Source organism: Sarcophilus harrisii, chromosome 3 (genome assembly GCF_902635505.1).
Source record: "Sarcophilus harrisii chromosome 3, mSarHar1.11, whole genome shotgun sequence".
Classification (NCBI taxonomy): Eukaryota; Metazoa; Chordata; class Mammalia; order Dasyuromorphia; family Dasyuridae; genus Sarcophilus; species Sarcophilus harrisii.
In genome coordinates this window covers 534,943,626-534,965,007 of record NC_045428.1, presented here as the reverse complement: position 1 = coordinate 534,965,007, position 21,382 = coordinate 534,943,626, and the positions used below count along the sequence as shown (strand labels likewise).

General features: G+C 36.0%; 2 protein-coding genes across 2 annotated transcripts; one reads left to right on the top strand and one right to left on the bottom strand.

The window, feature by feature from the left end:
* Positions 1–332: 332 nt before the first annotated feature.
* Positions 333–2,626, bottom strand: LOC100928627 (olfactory receptor 51I2-like). The gene is given in 3 exon segments (XM_031961483.1): positions 333–878; positions 880–1,257; positions 2,573–2,626. Coding segments are annotated over 3 exon segments (978 nt in total).
* Positions 2,627–17,837: 15,211 nt separating this feature from the next.
* On the top strand, positions 17,838–18,776 carry LOC116422125 (olfactory receptor 51I2-like). Its single transcript, XM_031957280.1, has one exon. The coding sequence runs from the start codon at positions 17,838–17,840 to the stop codon at positions 18,774–18,776; it is 939 nt and encodes a 312-aa protein (XP_031813140.1).
* Positions 18,777–21,382: the final 2,606 nt, after the last annotated feature.

Below are 21,382 nucleotides of genomic sequence, written 5' to 3'. Positions count from 1 at the left end.
TTAAATTGCTATACAAATCTGGGCTAGTGTAAAATTTATAGTAACATGTAGACAAAAAAATAGAATCTAGTGGAAATCATTCCAAGTCTATGACTCAGAGACATATGAGAACTAGTGGTATGAGCAGTTGTTCAGAACATCATATTCTAACACATGTTCTCCAAGACACCCATTATGTTAGTGCTTATAAAAATGGTAGCCACCAGGATCTTTGCAAAGATATTATATTATATTATATTATAGTTATTATAAAAATACTTAAGGGAATAATGAAATAGATGGGATAATTTTGAATGCAATAGGCATTTTATTTTCACTCCAGTTTCTATGGTTCACAGTTTAATCACAGAAAATAGCCTAACGAGCTTTTTACATATTTCCTTTGTCTTGAAAGAATAGATGACAGGGTTGAGCATGGGAGGAACAAAGAGGTAGATAAGTGATATTAATACATATGCATATGCTGGTGCATATCTCCCATACCAGTACACCATGGCTACACCCAACATGGGCACATAAAAGATTAGTACTGCACATATGTGAGACACACAAATGTTGAGTATTTTAAGCCTTTCTTCTTGGGAGGCAATAGCCAGAACAGAGCGAAGGATGAGAATGTAGGAGAGGAGGATAAGTACAAAATCCAGTACAAAGGTAGAAATGATAACACAAAGGCCAAAGATGTTATTGACACTGATGTCTCCACAGGGTAGGTGAATCAGATCTGGATATAAACAGTAAGCATGGGACAAGATGTTGGCTTTGCAGAAGGGCAGACACTTCAGGAGGAAGGGCAATGGAAAAACCATACAGAAACTATGGGTACCAATGAACAGGCCCATTTGTAGAACTCGAACATCAGTGAGAATAGTAAAGTAACCTCAGTGGGTTACAGATAGCTACATAACCATCAAAGCTCATGGCCAGTAGGATCCCAGACTCCATGAAAGAGAAGAGGTGGATAAAGAACATCTGTGTCATACAAGTGTCAAAGGCAGTCTGCTTGATATGGAAGCAGAAAGTGGCTAACACTGAGGGCAGTGTGGACAAGGACACACCAAGGTCATTGACAGAAAGCAAGGACAAGAAATAGTACACGGGCTGGTGCAGACTCTGCTCTTCTTTGACAATGAAGAGAATTAGGCTATTTCCCACAACAGAGACAGTGTAGAGGACTCCAAGCAGCAGAAACATCCAGTGTTGGGAGGCTTCAAGACCTGGGAGGCCAATTAGAGTGAAAGGAGGTAATCCTTGTGCCTTTAACAAAAGAACTTCCCATGCTTGGAGCTTTGCTTAGGCTATATAGTCAAATTTCATGGAAATAAAATAAGGGGTAGGTTACTGTTGATAAAATTCCTCAGTCTGGCATTCAGGACTTCCATAATCTAAAACTTCCCTATTCAAAGTTCTTTCTCATTCTATTATTTAGTATAATACTTTCCATTCTAGTGAGGTAGGTCTCCTCAATCTTTCCTGCCCTTCACTTCTGCCAACTATCCCTTACTTTCTTTAAGGTAAATTTACTACTCAACTCATCCAAGAAAACTTTCTTACTAATCCTAACCTCTATAGATCTCTTATCCTTCTAGATTGATAATAGCAAATATTAACAATATCAAATTATTAGTATAGTACTTTATTTGCAAACAGATCCTACGACCTAACAATTCTCCAACTTCCTTATTCCTTCATTCATGCTAAAGAATGGAGCAGAAATGTCTCTCTCCACTTTTTCCTCTACATTGTCTATCAGTTCCTATTCGATTCTTCTTTCTTCTTTCTTCCTTCTTCTCCTTCTCCTTTTTCTTCTTCTTCATCTTCTTTCTTTCTTCTTCTTTCTTGTTCATTGTCTTCAATTTCATCTTCATCTTCTTCATTGTTCTCTTCTTTTTCTTAATCTTCTTTGTCTTCTTCATATTCTTCTACTACTACAGCTTTTTCTTTTCCTTCTTCCATCCTTCCTCTTTCTTCTTCCCTTTGGCCTCCCCTCATCTTTCCCTCTTCCTAACTAACTTTTCTTTTTGTGCTTTTACTCTTCCTTTTCTCATACTCCTCCCCGGAGTGCAGAAAGCTATACCTTGTATGTTTTATTATCTTCAAACAGACCTTTGTCTCCAATACTTTGAGGCTACAGAGAATGAATACTACTTTGCTGTCTAAATTTCTGTAATCTACTATGGTTTATGTGGTAGAAAGTCTTAAGGAAGTTAGGTTAGTTATGTCTAAAAAAGCTTTACTTGGAGCAACTAGTTGATACAATGGATTGAGCATAAGCCTAAGAGACATGAGGACCTGAGTTCAAATGTGACCTCAAACATTTTATACTTACCATCTGTGTGAGCATAGGCAAGTCACTTAATCCCAACTGTTTCCCCTCTCCCCCCAAAAAACCCCAACCTAAAAAGCTTTATTCTTGAATTTATGAGAAGTAACTTTAACTATAATGTACAAAAATTATAGTTATTGAATCTCAGAGATGGAATCATATAATTTCACAACTTTAGAATTGGGAGAGACCTCAGTGACCATTTAACCTAAATCATAAACTCAAATGAATCTCTCCTTCACAAACTTGAAAAGAATCATCCAAGTATTGCTTGAAGAAGCCTAATAAGAGGAACTCCATTACCTTTAGCAGCTTTTGAATAATTGAAGTGATGGATAACAAGTTAAATAAAGCCACTGATACTGAAATACAGTTATGAAAACATTTTTTAAAATAACAAGTTCATGGCTCCCAGGTTAAGAATTCCCACTTGAAAAGGAAGTATACATTCCTTTGTTTCATATTTAAGGTCCTTTAAAACTGATTCCCCAATCTTAATAGGACATCATTGCCTTCCTCAATCCAGTCAAACTGATTTTATTTTTCTTTATGTGTAGGCAAGAAAGTTGAACTCATAAATGGAAACTAAGGGCTCTTTAACTATCTTCCTACTACTTTTGTTCTTTTTTTCCTCCTGATCCCCTTGAGAGAGAAAGCAGAAGCAAAATTAAAATGCAATTATCTCTGACTTTCCCTATTGTCAATTATTCCTTCTTTAATGCTCCTTTTCCCTCCAATATAATAAAAAATAAAGACATTGAGAGGTAGAATAAAAAACCATTTTTTGTCCTTATTTTTCCTCATCCTGCTCATCTCATTTTTGCAGGGAGAGATGAGTACTCAGCTCTATTTTCACTATCCAGCTTTTATATGCCTGGTATGTTCTCTGCCCTTGTTTCATATATATAGATAAATATAATTATGGGTATATATATATATATATATATATGGATATAGATAGATAGATAGATACACATACATATGTATATATTCATGCATGTGTATATGTTTATATATATATAAATTTGTGTATACATAAATTTGTATGTATGTGTACATATATAAACTTCTACATATAGATGTGTATGTGTGTATGTATTGTTAAATGCAATTTTAATTCCAATTTTTAATTGGAACCTTTAATTAATTCATGAAAAATAATCACCTTAAAACAGCCCCAAATTGTCATGAAATTATGCTTGTATCTTTGTAACATGGGGAAATTACAGTAACAGAGAGAAATGTCAATTAATTCCAGTTTTGGACAATTATAATTGTTACCAAGTATTCCTTACATTGCACTAAAATCCCATCTTTTTTTCTGAATGTAGATAAGGTTTCACCTTCATTTCTTAGGAAGACTCAGACTTTTTCCTTTAGTTATTCCTTCAGTATTATCTCTGCCTAGTTAACATGAACATAAAAATAAAAAAAAAAACTGCTCTATTTTGGAGACTTGGAGCCAAACATTTGTATAGTCCTTTTACTAGGAAAACTGCTTTTTATTTTTCACACAAGTCAAATGAACAGCTCTAAATTCTGTGAACATAGGCTATACTTGCCCTGTCCTTGGCTTTTACATCAGCTAATCCTTATTAGTGCATTATAATCATTGTCAACCCATTTCATTACCTGTCAAAATATGATTTATTTAAGGTTTAATTCAATTCTCTTCTACCTTTGAAACTTCCTATAACTTTCCAGCCAGAAGTAGTCTTACTCTCCTATGTTCTCCCAAATTACTCTTTCTATTAATTGTGACTTCTTACTACATCTTTCCTTGTTTTCTTCTCAAATCTATTCCTGTTTTCTCACATCCATTGGAATATAAGCACCATGTGGACAGAGACCATTTCTTGTTTATCTTCAAATCTTTCTTAGTGTCCAAAAAAGGACAGCATATCTAGTGAACTGTGGGGAAACTTGAGCAAAGGAGTGAGTAACATAATGCTCTTTTTAATAGTAATTCACATTTCTATAATGTTTTAAGGTTCTCAAAAAGTTTTCCTGATAACTTTTAGGTAGCATATGGACACCATGAATAATTACTTTTATATAGTATATTAGCATTTCCAAGTCCTTTCTCATAGTAGAAACATCAGAAATATCATAAGCTCCATCTCATAGATGATGAGGCTAACGCCCATTTTCTACAATGTTACAAGTGCCAATATAAGCAAACCTGTCTCTTTAGGAAGGTAGCTCTGGTAGAATGTGCAGTGTGAATTGGAAAGATAAAAGAAAGATTGAATGGTGCCAAAGATACTGGTTAGGAAGCCATTCCAGTCATTCAGATTAGTGGAACTGAATCAGCTGAAACTAAACTGGTGACAATGAAAATGTAGGAGGGAAGACAAATAAGAATACTAGAAATTAGTATAGCCTGAGTTGATGTAAACTGGGATTGGAGGGTTATAAAAAGACAATCCTGAGATTTGAAACCTGTATGACTAGGAAGACAGCAGTATAATCCATAAGATTATTAACTGAATTAAGTAATCAACCAATCAACTATTATATATGTTAAGAAAGGACTATGTATCTGGAACTAAACTGGGAACCGGGCATAAAAAAAACTTCTTTACTATCTGGTAAGTGTTTGTGTGAGAAAGAGAGAGGAAGGAAGGGAGACAGACGCAGAGAAACAGAGACAAAGACACAGAGAGATTGAGATAGATAGATAGATAGACAGACAGACAGATATAGACACAGAGACACAAGCAGAAAGACAGAGAAATGAGAGCCATTCCATCAAATCAGGTCTCAGGAACTAGAGTAGTGATATCAGAAATAGCTTTAGATAGGAGACCTTTTACATTTCCTGGGATGACTTTGCAGGTGTTCTCCAAATCATTCACTGAAGGAGGCAGGGATTAGGTTTAGAGAAAAAGGTTTGATGTTTTATTACAGGAGAGCATCACAGAGTTTAAATGCTTGGAGAATCATAGGATAATAGATTTAGAGCTGAGAGGGAACTTAAATACCATTTAACAGATAAGGAAAGTAAATCCTGGAAAAGTTAAATGGGTTGCATTGCTAGTAAGATTCTGAGTCAAAATTTGAACGCAGGATTTGCTGTCCCCCAAGTCCAGCTGATTTGGAGAGAGAGAGAGAGAGAGAGAGAGAGAGAGAGAGAGAGAGAGAGAGAGAGAGAGAGAGAAGCAGAGAAAAAAGGCAGAAAGGGACATAGAGACACAGAGGCACAGAGGCACAAAAATGACACAGTGCTTTCACAGATGATTGATTTAAATCAAGAAAGAACCTCAAAAACCAATTAATCTAATCTACTTTAATCTAATTTTACAGATGAGGAGGCTTGCCCGGTGTTAAAGAGGTAATGTACATTGGAAGCAGAATCTGAATATGCAGCCTTTGAATCTAATGCCACTGCCCTTTCAACTACAAACTACAAACATGGAACAGAATAAAAATTTTCTGGACCTTATAAGGATATTTCTTATTTTTATGCTATGGAGGATGTAGAAGATTCTTGGTCTTCAAGATTCCTTTAATCTTCACCTAAAGGTATTAATAAATTGGATCCTTCCTAACTTCCACAGCATCTAAATCCACTGCATTTAGCATTGAGCCTGATACATAATAAGAAATTAATAAATATTTATTGATGATCAGTTTTTACATTCAGTTCTCCTGAGATGAAGTAGAAACCTTTTGATCCATTACCTCAAATGCTCAATTCTGTCAATTCTCATGTCATCTAGATGCATAAGAAACTCCCTACACTAACAGAGAATTTACAATAGGGAGGAGTCTGCTGAGAGATTAGGCAGGAGTAGCAGGCTAGACTCATATACATAGGATACAGATCCAGGGAAGTACATGGTCCCATTGTACTTGGTACTGGTAAGAACTTTGAGAAGTACTGTTTTGGGTTCTGTTTAATTAACAGACATAGTGACAAACTAATTTGAGCAAAGAAAGGCAATAAGGACAGAGGTACATGAAAATATTGTCGTGGGAGGAACAACACTGAAGAACTGAAGTGTTTTTATCTAGAGATCAGTCCAGAGTAGTATACCTGCCTTCAAATGTGTGAAAGGGGAAGGAGACATTTTGTGAGGTTCTAGATGTCACAAATTGGAACTCTGGTCTACATTATATGATCTGTTTTTTTGGTGTAATATAAGAGTAACGCTATAATTATTAGTGTTGCTCAAGGATGGAACTGATTACTTCAACAGTGAGCTCTCCATCACTCTAAGCACAGGTTGGATGACAACCCATGAGAGGTGCTATTATAGAGACAGAAAGGAAAATTCTGCCTTGATTAGAAACTAATCTAGATGACCAATTAGGGTCCTTTGAACTTTTATTATGCCTTTCTGTGATGAGGGAGAAGATCTTTCTTCCTAGTAACCTCCAAGGCTGTCTCCTGTAATTCTGGCATGATAAGACTGAGGATCCCCAGATAAGGGTTAATATTCCTGGGCTAAGGGTTGATTAGGGGGATTGGGGACCCAGCACTTAACCTATTTCATTGGCATCACTATTGCAAGGGATAGATACTCCATAGACTGCTGCCTCTGAGTCCCTAAATTTTATAGAGAAGCCTCTATGGACACCTCAGATTCCACAATTACATAGACACTTAGGGAATAGATCAGGAAATAAACATGGAATTAGGGAGGTACTTATGGGACATTGGGATCCGGCAAGGAAGAATTACGGATTTCTTCATCTCCAATCACAGCAAGGAATTCCAAGTTCCTGAGTTTGCCTGTATATTATGACCCTGAGTTGTGTTTTCTTCAGATGGCTCAGGCAGCATTAAATTACTGATACTGAAAAAAACCTCAGAATTTCATAACATAAGGATATCTAGTCTAATCCCTGTCTGAAGAGGGAAAGTGATCAGGTCACTTCTGCTTGAATGTCTTTGTTCCAGGGAAACTTACAGTGTTTTCATGCAGTCATTCCAGCACTGTAAAGATATTTTTTTTCTTATACTGAATTAAAAATTGCCTTCATTCTGCCCTCTTTTCCCAAGCAAAACAAAACAAATCACTCTTCCACTAGATGGCCCTTCAAATACTTCAATATAAGCCACATGCTCCATGCTAACCAAATACTTCTGTCAACTATTCTAGTTCCTTCACTATCCTAGTCACATTCCTGTAGTCTTTTGTGTCTCCTATATAAACAGACTTCAGCTTCTTTAGCTAAATCCTGAGAATGGCCAATGGAACACAGGTGAGGGAAGCCACACTGTATTTTACAAGACCATTGACATAACTGAAGTGGCTTTCATTTAGTAGAATAAGCAGTCTTGTAGAAGGGCTGCATTATGGGTTTATTTTTCTTCTATATGTCAGTCTCTGGGGTAGACCATGTGTTTAAATTCCTATGATATAATTAACAGTCTAATATTTCAAACAATTACCTTTAAAAATATTATATAGATGACCACTTGGAATTTATACTCAGTCTGAAGTAAAGATTGAGTCCATCTCTCAGCACCAGGGCCCAAGAGGGCTGAGTTCTCATTAGTTGAGAAAGGATATAAGATGTAGAGAGCTCTGAGCTATGGAAAACTCAGAGCACTAATGTGGCATGTTAAGCATGGGCATTGTCTTGGGGAAATCCCAGATCACCAGCCTGGCCCACTTTAGTTTCACAAAAGAAACTGGTGTAGAGAACATTTTCTGTTGGCTGGTTATAATAGCATGTAGAAAGGGAAGCAACACAGTTTTGGCTGGGGCAACTTCATGGTATAAACTTATGAGTTTCCTTAACACCAGTAGAGGAATTATTTCCTTGCTCCTTCTCTACACTGTATCATTGCCCAGGAACAGCTGTAGTAGATCCTATGCTCATCTGATCAGATAATGGAAGAAAATTGAAATAGGAATAAAGTAATTTAATGTAGTCATAGTAACATATAGCAAACATTCAGTAAGAAGTGAATAAAGGCCTTAGAATCACAATATCTTACATTTGGAAGGTATTGTAAGTCACTTATCTATTATTAAAGCATTCGTAATTAAGCAATGTGTTAAAATGTCAAGTGAGAACTATTTGCCTTGTTAAAACAACAAAGTAAAATAATAGTAATAATGACTAATATCTGCCATCATAGTTAATATAATGATTATTGAACATATTAAATGAAGTTACTCTTTTGACGGAATCAAATCATTTTTCTGGGGGCATATCTATTTCTGAGAAAACCAGTTGCGGAGAACTAATAGATCTTAATCATTCTCTTGCCTGGGTTACAGCTGTGCCTATAGTTCTGAGAAAAGCATTTACTGAAGTTAAACCTCATTTGGAATTCTGAAAGAGAAGTTGCTATTTTGAATGTGACAAGCTATTGAATACTAGAATGAAAGGAAAATATGGAATTCTTAAGTGATTTGCATATGAAGAACTGAAGGACTAGAGATTTTAGTTAATTTCTTAAGAGGAGAATCTTGGAAGCAGAAAATCAGGGAAGTCATTCAGCAAATTATCTAGATGGCACCAAAGAAGTGCTTAGTCATGAGTCTATTCAGCCTAGTAAAGGAAATATCTGCTCAATACAGAAGGTACTAAAGTGTTGTGATATGGGAGCCACCTGCCAGTTGCTGCAGGAGATCTAACTCAGTCCTGTAGAATGGCTATCTTTATGTGAGCAGAAAACGTTGATACAAGGAGACTGGGAGGCAGTTACTGTTAAGTCTCTCATCAGTCTCTGAGCTGGGCCCTTTGATGTGATGGCCCATTTAATAACCCGCTTAAAAAAAATCTTACCAGGTCTCTTCTCCCTTTCCTTCCCCTCCAGGTTACTGAAGGAACTCTGGGATGATCCTACTCATGAACAGCTTTTGGGAGCTACTGCTTCTTATGTTCCACATTAGGGTGCCATATGTTGTGATACAGGAACCACCTGCCAGTGGATGCTGGAGAGCTAACTCACACCTGTAGAATGGATCTCTTCATGTGAGTGGATGATGATGATACAAGAAGACTGAAAAGTAGTTGCTATTAAGTCTTGCATCAGTTTCCTGACTGGGCCCTTGATGTGTTGGCCCATTTAACTAGAGTTCATCATGTAACTTTTATGGATGATTCCTATGTCAGAAAGTCAATGCTGAATCTTATAATTCGGAAAATTTCCCTCCTTCATGGGCTTCTCTAAGAGGTTTCTATATTCTGTAGGTGTCACTAAATCTATAAGTCATTTCTCAGTACATTTGTACTATTGGTCAATCACTATCATAGCATTTCTGGGTTTTTTTCTAGAAAATTGTCTAAAAATAATTTTTATTTGTATTTATTTAATAATTAACAATTTTTGTTATATTTAATTGTGCATTCTTCTCTGGATCTGTTATTGTATCCTAGACCTTCAATCATCACCTCTGCACTTATGATTCCCTTAATTTTCCTTGCTTTTTGGGCAGGAGTGGATTGAGGTGGGATGAGGAGATTCATCACTGTTGTGGTGGGAAGGTATCTTTTTTTTTTCCTTTATAGATTATCCTGGACACAATATACTGGCTATTTTTTTTTCCTTTTTATGAAAATTGATTCAGGAATTTTACTTCAGCTTCTCTTTTTAACCCATTTTTCCTGATAGCTTATTTTGTTCAAGATGTGATTTTATTTAGGAATTAAACTTTTCTTTTATTATTGGATCTTTATTTTTTTTAAATTAATGATTTTTTTCTACTTTAATTTCAAAATGTGAGTATTCTTTCCTTCTGGTGTCTAATATTGTTACTACTTAACATTGGCCCTTTCTAGTTTAAACCTTAGCTCAAAGGGCCAATTTCATAGGACTCGCCCTTCATTGGTGGAGATTGATTAGTCAATCCCCTGTGCCTTTAAGAGGAACAAGCGAATTAGTGAGAGCAGAGAAGAAAACTCTGTTTTTTCCAGCTTAATGCTTGAGAGAGAAAATATGCAGTTTCAATTTCTCTTTTGCTGTCTGAAAGGAAAGAAGCCTACTCTGAGAAAAAGCCAATATGTAGAGTAGTTGGCAATCACCATATCAACCCTATTATGCTAGAGACTTTGAGGAATTTTCCCTTGGGTAAGATTTGAGAATGTCTCTTGGGCCAAACTGTGTTATCTGGCCTCTAATGGGAGACTTCATTCACCAGTTCATCCCTGGCATATATGTGTGTGTGTGTGTGTGTGTGTGTGTATGTGTGTACATATATATACTTCTGGTATATACTGTCCTATATATCATTCCTCTGAATTCTTTTTTGTTATTGACTTGGATAAATGGGTTTATTGATTATTTGCTATGTGTTTATTCATTGTAGAACTGGTATTTGGTGGAAAGGGAGTCAAACCTTAAATATGTAGATTGACACACCCCTTCTTTTCTTTCTAAGGAATAGTGATTAAAGTAAAACTTGAATTTAAAATTTATTTTCACTAGATTTCCTTGGGGAGTTGGGAGAAGAGTAGATGCCAGAAATATTTTTGCCTCTCTGTAAGTCAGATCTGGACAGATTTAAGGGGGCATATATAAAATACACGGGCAAAAACAAAATAGTCCACACACACTACATCTGCTTGACTAGATTTTATTTTATTTTTCCCCTTTCCTCTTTTTAAAAATAATTGTTTTTAAAATGTACATATAATATGTATAATTTGTACATATAAAGTGTTGAGCTGAGGTTAATATAGTTATGCAATAGCTAGCTTTTGTGAGGGACTAAGTTTAGGGAAAGGATAAAATTAATGAGAATGATAGATTTCATTTTGGAGGGTAAGGTTAAAGTTTAATGATGCAAAGAATATTAAGAATAAGTATATATAGATTTAGATTAATATTGGTGATGAATTTTTGAATTAATATTAGGGAATTATGATTTTCATACTTTAAAGTTAGATTTTAAAATTGAAATTGGCTCTTGACTGGTGTTAGACAAAGAGGATGCTTTTCTAGAAAATTATATAGAATATTTTCCATTGGTAGCAGATTTAAGTGTCAGATATGTGCTCCATTACTCACATATATACATTAAAATATATTACAAGCTTGATTTTAAATGCCAGGTCATATTCAGTTGACAAGTACAAGAAACACCAACAAGGAGCTAAAGTTTGCTCCAATTTAAAACCAATTCTGGAATCAGTAATCCCCAAAATGCCATTAACTCTGAGGGGGCTTCACCTTGTAAAAAGCTCTCATAATCTTCTCCTTCACTACAGAGCATCTTTCATCTTCTTTGATTCCTCTTCAGGAAGCCATGGAGAGTTAATAGCCAGGGGGGCAGACTTTGGTTCAGAAGTAATATTTATGAGAATAGAAACCGATCTAAATTAACTCCCCCTTAATGGTGACCCAGGCAAAGAGATATTAGACAGCAGGATGACCAAATTAAAAGTGAACTTGGCACAGGCTAGTTCTCTAACTCAACAAAAAGGAATAATATTAGTGAGAACTCATGAATTTGGATATCGCTCATATATTTTTAACTGATTTGGTAGATGCACCATTGAATTGCAAATCCAATGAAGAATTTTAAATGATTCAGCATCCATAACTAATTATTTTAATCTGCACATAATGAATTTTATTTTATTTCCCTAGCACTCAGCATAGTTGTGTTTAAAAAGCATTTGTTAACTTTTGCCACACTGTGGAATTCTCAGGAAAATTACTATTTTTGTTGGAAAGAAGTAAATAAGGCCCAGAGAATAAAAGGAAAGCAGTTATCTGCTTCATAACTTGTCTGAGGCCATTTTTCTCCCACCTCCCTCAGTAAATACTAAGGACTTCATCTTGAAATTACCATGTGGTTATTTTGCAAATATTAAATGTTGGTTTTACATGATTTGCAAAGAATAAAAAGTAAATATTTGGATATTTTTCTATTCTTTTTTTTTGGACATTTTCCCATTCCTTTGGAAGAAAAATGTATTTAAACTCCTAGAAGACAAGGACTGCTTTATTTATGTCTTTTTATTTCTAGCACCAAAGAATTCCTGGAAATTCACTTGGTGGTTAAGAAAAGAAAAACTGAAATGGGAGTGAATTAATTCTACAAAACCCTCCAAACTGAGATGCAGATCATGGTCTACCAGTTTCAGGTGTGAAACGAATGGTCACATAAATCTTTGATCATAGTTTATTCTCTCACTTGGAACTTTTAGCCTCAATGATACTTCTTAAGGGAGGGAATAGAGCATGAATCCCAAGACAGTTTTGAGCCTCACCTCATCATTGATTTCCACCTGTTCCCATTCTGTCCCTTCCCTGGAGCCTCATATAAAACTATAAATGTAGTGAGGATAGATCTGTTCACATAGTGACAGGCAGGGAGAAGGATCCATAGAGTTCTCTGTACAAGGATATCTTTCCATTAACCTACTTCCCTAGGAAGATTGGTGAGCTCCTAGGCTGGCAAACTTCTTGATCTCCTTTGTTTTCTTCTGGTCCAATGACTGTACAGGGTAAGTCCCAGGGATGGAGCAATATTATGAAGGTAGACATAGCAGAATTGCATAGCAAACATTGGATTGGAACCTGGGAAACCTGGTGCAACTACAATTTTGTCAGCAATTCATTTTGTAACCTTTGGTAATTTCCCCTCTGGGCTTGTGTGTGTGTGTGTGTGTGTGTGTGTGTGTGTGTGAGAGAGAGAGAGAGAGAGAGAGAGAGAGAGAGAGAGAGACAGAGAGAGACACACAGAGAGAGAGAGAGACAGAGAGAGAGAAACAGAGAGAGACACAGACAGAGACACAGACACACAGAGACACAGAGAGACAGAGACAGAGATAGCAAGAGAAAAACAGAGAGACAGAGACAAAGATAGACAGAGACACACAGAGAGATTGGATTAGATTAACTCCACTATTCCTTCTAGCTCAGATATAATTTAAAGATCTTGAGGGAGAGAAAGCTAAAGGTCCAGAGGAAGATTCAGATTTTGAAGACATCAGTTCCAGAGGGAAGAAACAAGAAAGTAAAAAGTATGAAATCCATCCTGCAAGAATCCTTGATAAAAGACATTTGTGCTACCCTAAAACAAAATACTTTTATGATAACACTCCTCTAAAGTAAATAGTAGAAATATTATTACTTTTATTTTTATAACAGTACTGAGGTTGAGAGAGTGACTTGTTCATGATAAACAGCAAATTAATGTCAGAGCCAGAATTTAAATCCATTTGTTCTTGACTTAGCATTCAGGAATGATGGCTAAGTCTTAGGACCACATAGCTGATTTCTTGAATTACTTTCATAAAAGCTAGAGTTCAGGTCAGGCCTAAGGCTGTTCTGCACAGAGGCAGTGGAATGGAGAAGAATATAGCTTTGTAGCATTAAGAACAGAAGACCTGCGGAGAGGGAGCAACACTCTTAGAAAGGTAGAACTAAAGAAGACTTACTTCAAGTTGAGAATTCCTACTTTAAAGTTATTTACTACCTGAAGATTTAAAGAAATGAGAAAAATAATTCATGAAGAAAGGAATGTCATTATGACAACTGCCCAGATGAGTATTGTGCCCTCAGAGGGAACCTCACAAATAACTTGCTACAAATGCAAGCTCTTTCCACTCTGGAGATCAGAGACACTTAAAATAAACTAAGTCCAATCTTGGACAGCATCTAATTGCTTTTCTGCAGCTATTCATAACCAAATAAAACTGGAAGAATTGTTTAACAAGTAACACCTATTTTTCATAATGCTTGAAGGTTTACAAAGTATTTTCCTTAAAATGATCTGATCAAAGTAAGAGTAAATGTTATCTAACTTTTATAGATGAAGAAATTTAGACCTAAATAAGTTATGGTACTTACATAATGTCACACAGATTAAGAAATATCAGATACAGGGTCCAAATGCAAGGACTTGAACCTGAAAACTGGACCTTTTATAATTATGCTCTCTTATTACATGGAAAACTTCCAGAGATCAGAGACTATCATTTGCCTTCAGCTCAATACCCAGCACTCAACATAGTTCCTGAAATACAATAAGTGCTTAATAAATATTTGCAGACTTTTACCAAAATATGAGTTCTTGTTAAATACCATTATTTTGGGGAGAAAAAAATGGAAAGAAAAAAGAACCCAGATTTCCAGATTCATAACCAATTTAAGACTAGTTCTACTCTTCCCCTTTCCTAACCCCATTCTAATGTCCCATCCCCAGGTTCTAGTGACTGTGCCCCAAAATGACATTGTTTTTATTTATTAATTTTGGATTTTGGATCTATTTCTATTCTTTTGCAAGAGACATGTATATAATTTCCTTAAAGGTCTATTTTTGTCTTTATATTTCTAGCACCAAAAAATGTCTGCCAATTCATTTGTTGATTGATTAGCTGATCTTTCATTTATTCTGATTCTTTCTTCACTAGGTTCCTAAATTCTAGGTTTCCCTTTGGGCTGATCTCCTTCATCACTTTTGAGAAAACTTCTACTAAAAGTCAGGAGGACTCCTTGACTCAGGAGAAGTCAAGAATACATGCAGTGTGGGTTAGTAAGATGACTGTTTGGACAAGGCAATTTTTTGTGGCACAAAGATCATTAGCAATGGGAGTCAGAAGATCACAATTCATATTTTGAATCTGATATAAATTAGCTGCATGCTTTGAGGACATAATTTTCCTTCTCTGTTAAAATGAGCAAATTGGTCTAGATCAGGAGTTTCCAAATTTGTTTTGTCTCAGGACCACTTTACATTCTTAAAATTATTGAGTCTCCCAAAAGCTTTTTTTGTGTGTGCATATATCTGTTGATAGTGACAATGTTAAAAGTTAAAACTGCTTAGTAGTTTTGTGAAAGAAGTTCTGACAATTTGGACATTCTGAAAAGGTTTTGAGCATGTTTGGGGGTTTCCAGAAGACATTTTGAGAACCCCTACTCTAGATGCTCCTAAGTTTTGCTTCCAGTTTTGATTTGTTAGAATTAATCTTCTCCTTTTGTTTTCACTGCTCTGCATTCCTGCTGGTAAATTACCCCTTAATTTCTAGATATCAGGAACTATACAACATACACAAATTTTCTAAAGGAAGAATTTCCTGGAATCTTTTGGATCCTTGATTGATCCTAGAAGCTCTTTCTTTACCAGAAATGGTAATACATTCCAGCCATAGATGAGGGACAGCCATATTTTGACTCTAGTTAAGATGGCTTCTTCAAGCCTCTAATCTCTATTCATGCAGTCAGTCTAAAGGCATTAATGATGTGTTAACCATCTGCCTCCTCCCAGTGGTAAGCAGTAAGAATGTCTTTGTTCAGTCATTTCAATCATGTCTAACTCATTGTGATTGCTTTTGGGGTTTTCTTGGATAATGGAGTAGTTTGCCATATTCGTCTCCAGGTCATTTTACAGTTGAGGAAACTGAGGCAAACAAGGCTAGGTATTTTAACCAGGGTCATAGAGCCAGTAATTGTCTCAGATCAGATTTGAGTTCAGGTCTTCCTAACTCTAGGTTTGTTGCTCTATCCATTGTGCCACCAAGCTATTATGGAAATATAAAGAAAGACAAAATTATGTTCCCTATCCTCAAGAAGTTCACATCCTAATGGAAAAATATATATTTTATACACATAAAATATCTACAATGTCAGTAATCTTATAGGGAAGGTGGACGGCCATGGGATCTACTGTGTTGTGGGGAAAGAGACAAGAAGAGACTCACAAAAGTCTATCCTAAAATGTATGACTTAACCTGAGTCTTCAAGAAAATTTGAGAAATCTGGTGCCTGAGGTGAGGGGAGGAGAATATTCTAGCATAAGAGGTAGTTAGAGAAAAGGCACAAAATGGGGAAAAAAATAGTGTACTGAGGGCAAAGAATAACAAAGAGGACAAGATAAATGGTAGAATTTACCTAGGGAAGAATGCTAGAGAAATAAGGAAGTGCTCCTTATACTTCGATTCTCACACTACTCCAGGGGAAATCCTGTTACAAAGTCTCTCCACAATCTAAATCTGCTTTCAGAAAAGCCACTAAATTATTAACCAAATCCTGAGATTTCCTGACTATCATTGTGATTATAATGCTTCCAGTGCACCTGCATCCTGAGTTTGAGTTCTTCTGGGGAAAAAAAAAAAAAAAAAAAGATTGTATTGGCAATAGTAAGAACTAGGAGGGATGACGGGCAAAAGCCTTTCCTTGTTTTCAGTAATAAAATTGGCAGTGCTAAAGTACCTAGAGAATTGTGTGTGTGTGCGTGTGTGTGTGTGTGTGTGTGTGTGTGTGTGTGTATTCAAGTGAGAGTATTAGTTGACTAAGATAAAGGTCACAGCGAATAATTAACCCTTATATATCAATAATGGATATGAAATTGTTTGGACTTGGCAATAAATTCAGTGTCTCCAGATATTCTATTAAGCATTCCATGCATTTAGCAAATTGATTGAATGTATTTTTCCAATTAAAATGCTTAGTGAAGTAAGTTTATTAAAATGGGAGAGTCTTGGATTCTAGTCTTTGTTCTGCCTTATTTAGGAAACTTTATTTTTCGCAAACTCCATTTATTATTTTGGTTTGTATTAGAAGCTCTAATGAAATGAGCACCACCATTGGATTTAAAGGACCTGTAAAATTAAAAGATTGGACTAGTAGACCTCTTAGATTTCTTCCAATTCAAAATCTATCCTCTTTGATCCTATGATCACATTCTTTTTCACCACCTCCAATTTTCTAAGTTCCATGTAGCTTCTAGGCTGATTTCTATCTAGGTAGAAAAAAGACACTCTTTATTTCTCAGATGCTTTGGGCCAATGGGCATGATCCTTGAAAAAAGAACCCAAAAGGTGACTTTTCTTAAGGCTGTCCATGAGGAATGTCTCTAGTCATGAGAATTTTAAAAAGAATAAGGGAGATAAAAGAGGAAAAAAATGATGAAATTTGGAGAAAAGAGCAGTGACCGTTTCCGTTCCCCCATGAATCATGTCCCATCTAAACATAAGGCATTAAAATGGATATAAAGCTTAGGGTTTTTAATCCTTGCTAATTGATTTTGTGAACTTTTGTAGAATGTACTCATCTAGTGAAAAGAAATATTGCTTCCCCAAGACAGGTAAAAACATCATTTGTATTCAGTTGATGAATGTGTTCAACATTCTGTCAGTTCTCTATCCATTATCCAGTACTAGATAATAAGATAATACTGGAGAGCTATGAACTCATAATCCTAGTAATCAAGAACATTTTGAAGAGATCTGTTGAATTGACATTATGTATGAATGTAGTTTATGCTATTTGTTACAATTTTCTCTGTCATAATTCTTTTATACTCATATTGAAATTTTCTTTTTTCCACAGGATGTATAAAGCCAAGTGATTATTAATACTAGGACTAAGAGAAGGAAATTGAAGGGGGATAGGGGACTTATGACCACTATTTGCAGTAAAATAAGCCCTATTAAGGTTTTTTCAGGTAAGGAATACCTAAATTGTTTGGAGCTCTATAACACTGAATATAAACCTTTAATTCCCACATTTCTTGATTCTTTTCTAAAAGGTTTTTTTCCCCTGATCTCTCTGTGATCAAAGATCTGGCTGTGAAGCTTTTCCTGGTGTCTCATCATGGGACTGTTCAATGTTTCACATCCCACTGTATTCCTTCTGACAGGGATCCCTGGCCTAGAATATACTCAGAAGTGGCTAGCTGGGCCCCTCTGCATGATGTACACAGTAGCTCTTGGGGGCAACACTATGATCCTGCTGGCTGTGTGTGGGGAGTCCAGCCTCCATGCACCCATGTACTATTTTCTGTCCATGCTTTCCTTCAGTGATGTGGCCATGTCACTGGCTACGTTTCCTACTGTAATCAGAACTTTCTGTCTCAATGCTCGGGCCATTGCTTTTGATGCCTGCCTCACTCAGATGTTTCTTATTCACTCATTCTCCATGATGGAGTCTGGCATTCTGCTGGCCATGAGTTTTGACCGCTATGTAGCTATCTGTAACCCACTGCGCTATGCCTCTGTCCTTACCAACCAGGTCATTGCTGGGATGGGTCTGGCTGTGACTGCCCGAAGTTTCATAACCCTCTTTCCCTTACCCTTCCTCATCAAGAGGCTTCCCATTTGCAGATCCAATGTGCTCTCCCATTCCTATTGCCTGCACCCAGACATGATGAAGTTAGCATGTGCTGATATTACTGTCAACAGCATTTATGGGATGTATGTGCTTGTATCTACCTTTGGCCTGGACCTTCTTTTTATTATCCTCTCCTATATTCTGATCCTGCGCTCTGTACTACTAATTGCCTCCCATGAGGAAAGGCTCAAAGCTCTCAACACATGTGTGTCCCACATCTGTGCTGTACTCATCTTCTACATACCCATGATTGGTGTTTCCACTGTGCATCGCTTTGGCAAACACGCTCCTCGGTATGTGCATGTGCTCATGTCAAATATCTACCTCTTTGTTCCACCTGTTCTCAACCCCATTATCTATAGCGCCAAGACAAAGGAGATTAGACGAAGCATTGTTCGCATGTTTCACCGACTAATAATGTAACCTACATGGATTTATGAGTTGTGGTACTACTCTGGAAGTCATTAGTGTTATTGACATCATTATAATCCATAAACATTAATAAATGTTTATTGTGTGTAGAATGCTAGGGAAAGAATGACTTATACAAGACTGCTTTGGCTGAGCTTATAGGCTAATAGGGAGGTAGGATACACATTTAAATGAATACTTAACCATACATGGGAGAATAAGAACATAACATATGAGTGAAATAAAAATTAGTGCTTCAGGTCTTCAGAAAAGAAGATAGGAATGGTAACTGAAAATCTCCAGGAGAAGTAGAGATTCTGGCCATTATTGCTTTCACTATCTTTGTCATCATTATCACAATCACCATTCAATATCATAATCACCATCACCACATCAATCTCACCAATCACCAGTTTTGGTGCTGTGTGTAGCAAGTGTTAAAACTGAAACGCTGTTTCAGGAAAATTGTCAGTTAATGCGTACTTAGAATAAATACAAACTTACTAGCTTCCATTATAAATCAAGAAGTCTTCAATGTATCTATCCTTAGAATGAATGGATGACAGATCTATTTTCCTCCATGACAGTAAGTGATAAAATTTTCTTATCTTGTTATACATACAATGTGAATGTTATTAAGTATGTCATTTGGGGAATATTGGTGTATCCTGTTCTTCAATTAGCTTCTAACATACAATTTTATTATTTGTCTATATTTAGATAGCTAGGTATATTTCATATAGTTATTTCTGTTTTTCCATTTTCATAAAGTTTGTATTCTTTCATTTGTAGTAATATAACCAAATGATTATGTGTATGTATATATCTCTGTGTGTATGTATATATCCAGAAGAAAGAAAAGAAGTCTAATTCTCCTATTGGCCAAGAAACCAAAGCACATGCTATTCAAAATCTTAAATGAATTCAGCAAAATCATGGAGTTCAAAACTATGATCCTTTAGATATTTATCATCCATTACTATAATAAGGGGACTAACCCATAATTTGGACTAACCAATGCTGCCAAGTTGGGCATATCTTTGTCTAGTAAAATAATCGTAATGGTGAGCAAAAAGGGGGGGCTACTACATTTCAAATCTTTGTGTTAAAAATGCAAGCTCTCTTTGTCCTCAATTGAATGGGCATGCCACATATATGAATTGAGCATCATTGGATTCAGAATGGGTCTCGAATATTTTATATCCTTTCTCTATTACATGCATTAAATGATTTAATTTTGTGATTAGTGTGCTGGAGAGTTCTATTTTCCTTGATATCTTTATTTTTCTATATAATCACTATCATTTGTCAAGATGATCACCACATTCATTGATACAACCATTAGCACCAGAGTCACTGAATGCTAACAGATAACGCTGCAGGAAAATATTGGACTTTTTATGAAATGAATTATCCCAACTATATTCTTCATATGTTCCCAAAGCTCATTAGGAAAGACATAGGTATAGATTTGTATGCTGAGAACATAAAATGAACCACTGTAAGTAGAAACCCAACTATTTCCAAGCACAGTGCTCTATCCATTATGCTACCTGTATCCTTTAAAAGTTTTAATAGTGGGGTAGTTAGGTGGTGCAATGGATAGAGCACTAGCCCTTAAGTCAGGAGGACCTGAGGTCAAATCTGGGCTCAAACACTTAATACTTCCTACCTGTAAGTTGCCCTGGGCAAATCACTTAAACCCAAAATGCCTTAGACAAAAGAAAAAAAGTTTTAACAGGATATAGTCCTCTGAGTGGAATGAACCTTCATTTTAATAAAGTAGTTGGGACTCCATGTCCTCCTCCATCTCCAGCTCCATTCCTAACTGTTCAGACTTTTGTATCTTTCCCCCAAATGCACCGCTTACCCAATCTAACCCCTTGCTGCTTCATTTTAAGGGTTGCCTTTCCAATAGAAGAGTATAAGCTCTTTGAGGATACAGAATATCTCTTTTACTTGACTAGAATATATTTGGAAAAAAATGGAAGCCTATGGGGTAGTGGCTTTAAATCCTGTTTGTCTCCTTTTCTTCCTCAGAATTTCTTGATGACTGTTTCTCTGTTCCCTTCCTGATGCCAGAACAGATTCACAGTTCTTTGAAGGCACAGAGTTCAAAGTTCTTACATTCTTCTGCATAACTTCTCTATCAGACTTTGTAGCTCAAGCTTTTCTCAGGGCAGTACAAGATTCATTTTAGATATTGGCTAGTTGTATGTTTTATTAGTTATTTACACACTATTTCAAGAATAATAATAATAGATATTTAGGTCATTTTAAATTTTGTAAAAGAATTTAAATTCCTTATTTCATTTTAGTCTCCACAAAATACAGTCAGGTAATTATTATCTCTATTTTACAGATGAGGAAATTAAGTCAGAGAGATGGATATTGCCTTTAAATTCAATTTTAATGAGCCAGAGTTGTATGTTAGCCTCTTTCTTCTCCAGAGTCATTAAATTCCAGGGCCAAGACAAAAGCCAACATGAATAGTGAAGGCTTAGCATGTAATGAATGATCTTGGGATCTTCAATGTCTGGCAAAACTCTAAACTGTCCACAGGGCCTATTTCCATCTCCTTCTTCTCCAATTAAAATAAGTTGTTCTCAATTGTTTGT

Coding starts and splice junctions, on each gene's coding strand:
- LOC116422125 (XM_031957280.1), top strand. CDS start 17,838: ATGGGACTGTTCAATGTTTCACATCCCACTGTATTCCTTCTGACAGGG.